This window comes from Drosophila subobscura, chromosome A, assembly GCF_008121235.1.
Source record: "Drosophila subobscura isolate 14011-0131.10 chromosome A, UCBerk_Dsub_1.0, whole genome shotgun sequence".
In the NCBI taxonomy this organism is placed as follows: domain Eukaryota; kingdom Metazoa; phylum Arthropoda; class Insecta; order Diptera; family Drosophilidae; genus Drosophila; species Drosophila subobscura.
In genome coordinates this window covers 3,766,879-3,770,174 of record NC_048530.1, presented here as the reverse complement: position 1 = coordinate 3,770,174, position 3,296 = coordinate 3,766,879, and the positions used below count along the sequence as shown (strand labels likewise).

At 50.6% G+C, this 3,296-nt stretch overlaps 1 protein-coding gene across 1 annotated transcript; it reads left to right on the top strand.

Annotated features, from left to right (window-relative positions):
* The first annotated feature begins 745 nt into the window (after positions 1 to 745).
* Positions 746 to 2,976, top strand: LOC117893217. Its single transcript, XM_034799755.1, has 2 exons — positions 746 to 847; positions 913 to 2,976. Exons 1-2 carry the CDS (start codon positions 746 to 748, stop codon positions 2,974 to 2,976), a joined length of 2,166 nt encoding a protein of 721 aa, XP_034655646.1.
* Positions 2,977 to 3,296: the final 320 nt, after the last annotated feature.

Genomic DNA, 3,296 nt, shown 5'->3' with positions numbered 1-3,296 from the left:
CCCACACACCCACCACTACGCTTTCTCGCTCAGCATCCGCAGCATCAGCAGCAGCAGCTCCAGCTTCAATTTCATCTCCTACTGCAAGAAGCACCGCCGCAGTCACTGCCAACGGCTCTGCTAATGCGGCACATAATTCAAAGCAAATGCCAGAGAAGAGAGTGGGGGAGTAAGGGCTGAGACGACAGGGAGGCAGCAGTCGGAGGTGGAGGAGGAGCTGGAGCGCAGGGTAGGAGCACATCCGGAAGTTGGGCAGGATATTTGGCATGACCGTGTCGTCGGCAGGCGGGTTCATGGGTCAGTTGGCGGGGCCAGACGATGGCTGAACTGTGATAGGGAAAACGCAGTGATTGCAGACGGAAACCGTGATTGTAATTGGGATTGGAATGCAACACTGTGATTTCGCCATGTGTGTGTGGAGCGGGGGATGCAGTGTTGCACACGGTCACGATTGAACCAGTGTTCCACCATCTTCACACAGTTGAAAATAATTTAAAATTAAATTTAACGAAAATAAACGAAATGGAAACGCTGCACATGTAGCGCTACATCTGTAAATATTAATGTATACTTAATACATTTATTCTTTACATTTTATTGCAGTTAAATTTAAACTAAAATATCGATACTTGCCACAATTAATATCGCTTGCGCATAAAATGCAACCCTGCCACTCAGCCCTGCCGCCATTGTTCTCGCGTTTTCTTGTGCCGTACCAAAGTTGTGTGTAAATTGTACAATTAAAATGAAGAATAACAAAAAGAAAGGCACCTCCAATAAGAAAAAATGGCGCAAAGAGAAGCAGCCACAGGAGAAGAATGTAAATGATAATGCCAAAGCCACAAAAGTAAGTCCCCCTCAAGTAATAAGTTCGAGTCCAAGTCTAATGGCAAAATGCAATTCAATCTGCAGCTTGCCGAAGACAAATCTAGCTTTGAGCGTGATTATCGTAAAGTTCTCCACGATATCAATAATGTTATTGTGGAAATGAATGAAAGTCTGCCTGAAAAAGTGAACGAAACGAGCAACCAGTTGGACAAGGAGAATATTGAGAGTGTGCCAGAGCCATCGCATACTGTGCAGCCCGAGGAGACTCTGCAGCCCGTAGAAATCATAGAGCTGGAGTCCGTGGAGATCATAGAGACTCTGCAGCCTATGGAACTCCCACAGCCCTTAGAGTCCGTAAAGCACAACGAGCTTCTGGAGCCCATTAAGCCCATGGAGACTCTACAGGCCATAGAACTCCTAGAGCCCTTAGAGCCCATAGAGTCCCCACAGAGCCCCACCAAGCCCCTGCCGCCCATTGAGCCTGCGATTGTGTCGACACATAATACACAATTATTGGAAGATGTCAAAGACTTCTACGATGGCAACTCCATTGTCATAAGTCCCACTGGCGAATGTATTCACTTCAATGCCATTGAGGATGAGACAATTTTGGAGGAATACGAAGAGGCGTTCTATGCCACATTGAAGATCGTTGGCGCTGTGGCCAACAAGCACAAGTATGAAATCTTTTTGCTGCTGTATCCCATGATGGCCCTGGCCTACATGCAAATGATATTCAGTGACCAGGTGGAGCGAGCCACTGGCTTTCTGGAGCAGGCGGCCGAGCATCTGGACGGGTCGTACAATCGACGCATTGAGAAGCTGCGGCGCATACGCGCGTACGATCAGCTGCCGGAAAGGGCACTGGAGCTGCTTGCCAGTGCGGACAGGGTGGTGATGGCCATGGCCTGTCCGACATATCATTTGTACATTCATTGCGTGGCAGATTGGACGCTGGGGCAGCAGAACAAGTTGCTCGACCACTTTGCCATCCGCAGCTACAACGAGGATGTGCCGGTCAAGGAGTGGCAATTGTGGGGGCAGCCACAACTGGAGCGCCTCGTGCACAGTGAGGCGCACCTGCCACGCCACTCTCCGCTTGATCGCAGCAAGCAGACGAAGATCTGTCTGTTTGCAACGAAGCAGCGCTTCTCGAACGTTCTCTGCACCACCATATCGAACGATCTGTCGATGGTGGCAGTGGGCACAAGCCGCCACTATGTCCAGATCTGCATGGGCCTAGATGCGATGAGGCCGCAAACTGCTCACTGGAGGAGCGACATGGTACTCCATCGCCACGAGGGCCCAGTGACATCGATTGCCTTCGCGCCCTCCGATCGATTTATGCTCAGCTGCTCGCAGGACTTGACCATGCGTCTGTGGTGCGTCCACTCGTGGAATTGTGTGTCCACATACACGGATCATCTGTGCACCTACGTGGCATTTGCCCCACGCGGCTTCAGCTTTGCCACCGCCTCGAACGATGGCATCGCACGTGTCTGGGGCGCGAACATCGGGCAGCCCGTGCTCGAGTGCAAGGGACATTTGGCTGACGTGAAGGTGTGCGTGTTCCATGAGAGCGGACAGTATCTGGCCACAGGGTCCGCCGACTGCACTGTGCGCATATGGCACCTGTACGGGAGCGGCCAGGTGCGCGTCTTTCGTGGCCACAGGGACAACATCACTGCTCTGGCATACTCCAAGTGCGGCCGCTACTTGATATCTGGATCCCACGATGCTTGCATCATTGTCTGGGACACGATCATTGGACGTTCGCTGCGCAAGCTGCAATTTCACACATCGCCCATTCGTGCCATGGCCGTGGACATGGACAACAATACGCTGGCTGTGGGCGGTCACAATAGATTGAGTTTCTGGGACTTGCAGCTGCTCGTCCACACCGTCTGTGAGGATGAGGCTGAAGAGGACGACGTTGCCACGACCAAGGAACTTCTCCACAGTTCATTTGAATATTTGGAGTCGCCCATTAGCTGCCTTGGCTTCATTGGCCCTCACTCTCTTATGGCCGTTGTCGGAGATCCAGCACCAAAGGACAACACGGACAATCCGAACGTCGAAGACAACGCTTCGGTGGCCGTGGAATGTGACAAGGAGGAGGGCAGTGTAGCTGGCATAGCTCCCTCCTAAGTGGAAGCCTTTTGAACACAAAAAAAGCGTTCCACATTTGTTTAAGCACAAAACAATTTTTGTACAATTGTTTACACACAAAAGAACATTTTCTATAATTTCTTAAAACACAAAACTAATTTTCTATATTTTTTTTCACATTAAAACTCAGATTTTTGCACGCGTTGAGCATTTAATTATTCCTTTAAATGAATCTCAACTCACTCCTAAGGTGAATTTACCTGTGGTGAGCTTCTGCCCCACGCTCTCGCGGCTCGCAGAGCGACAAGCGCTGGGTGGATGGAATGCATCTTGGACACGCGCTAGAAGGAGACAGCGAA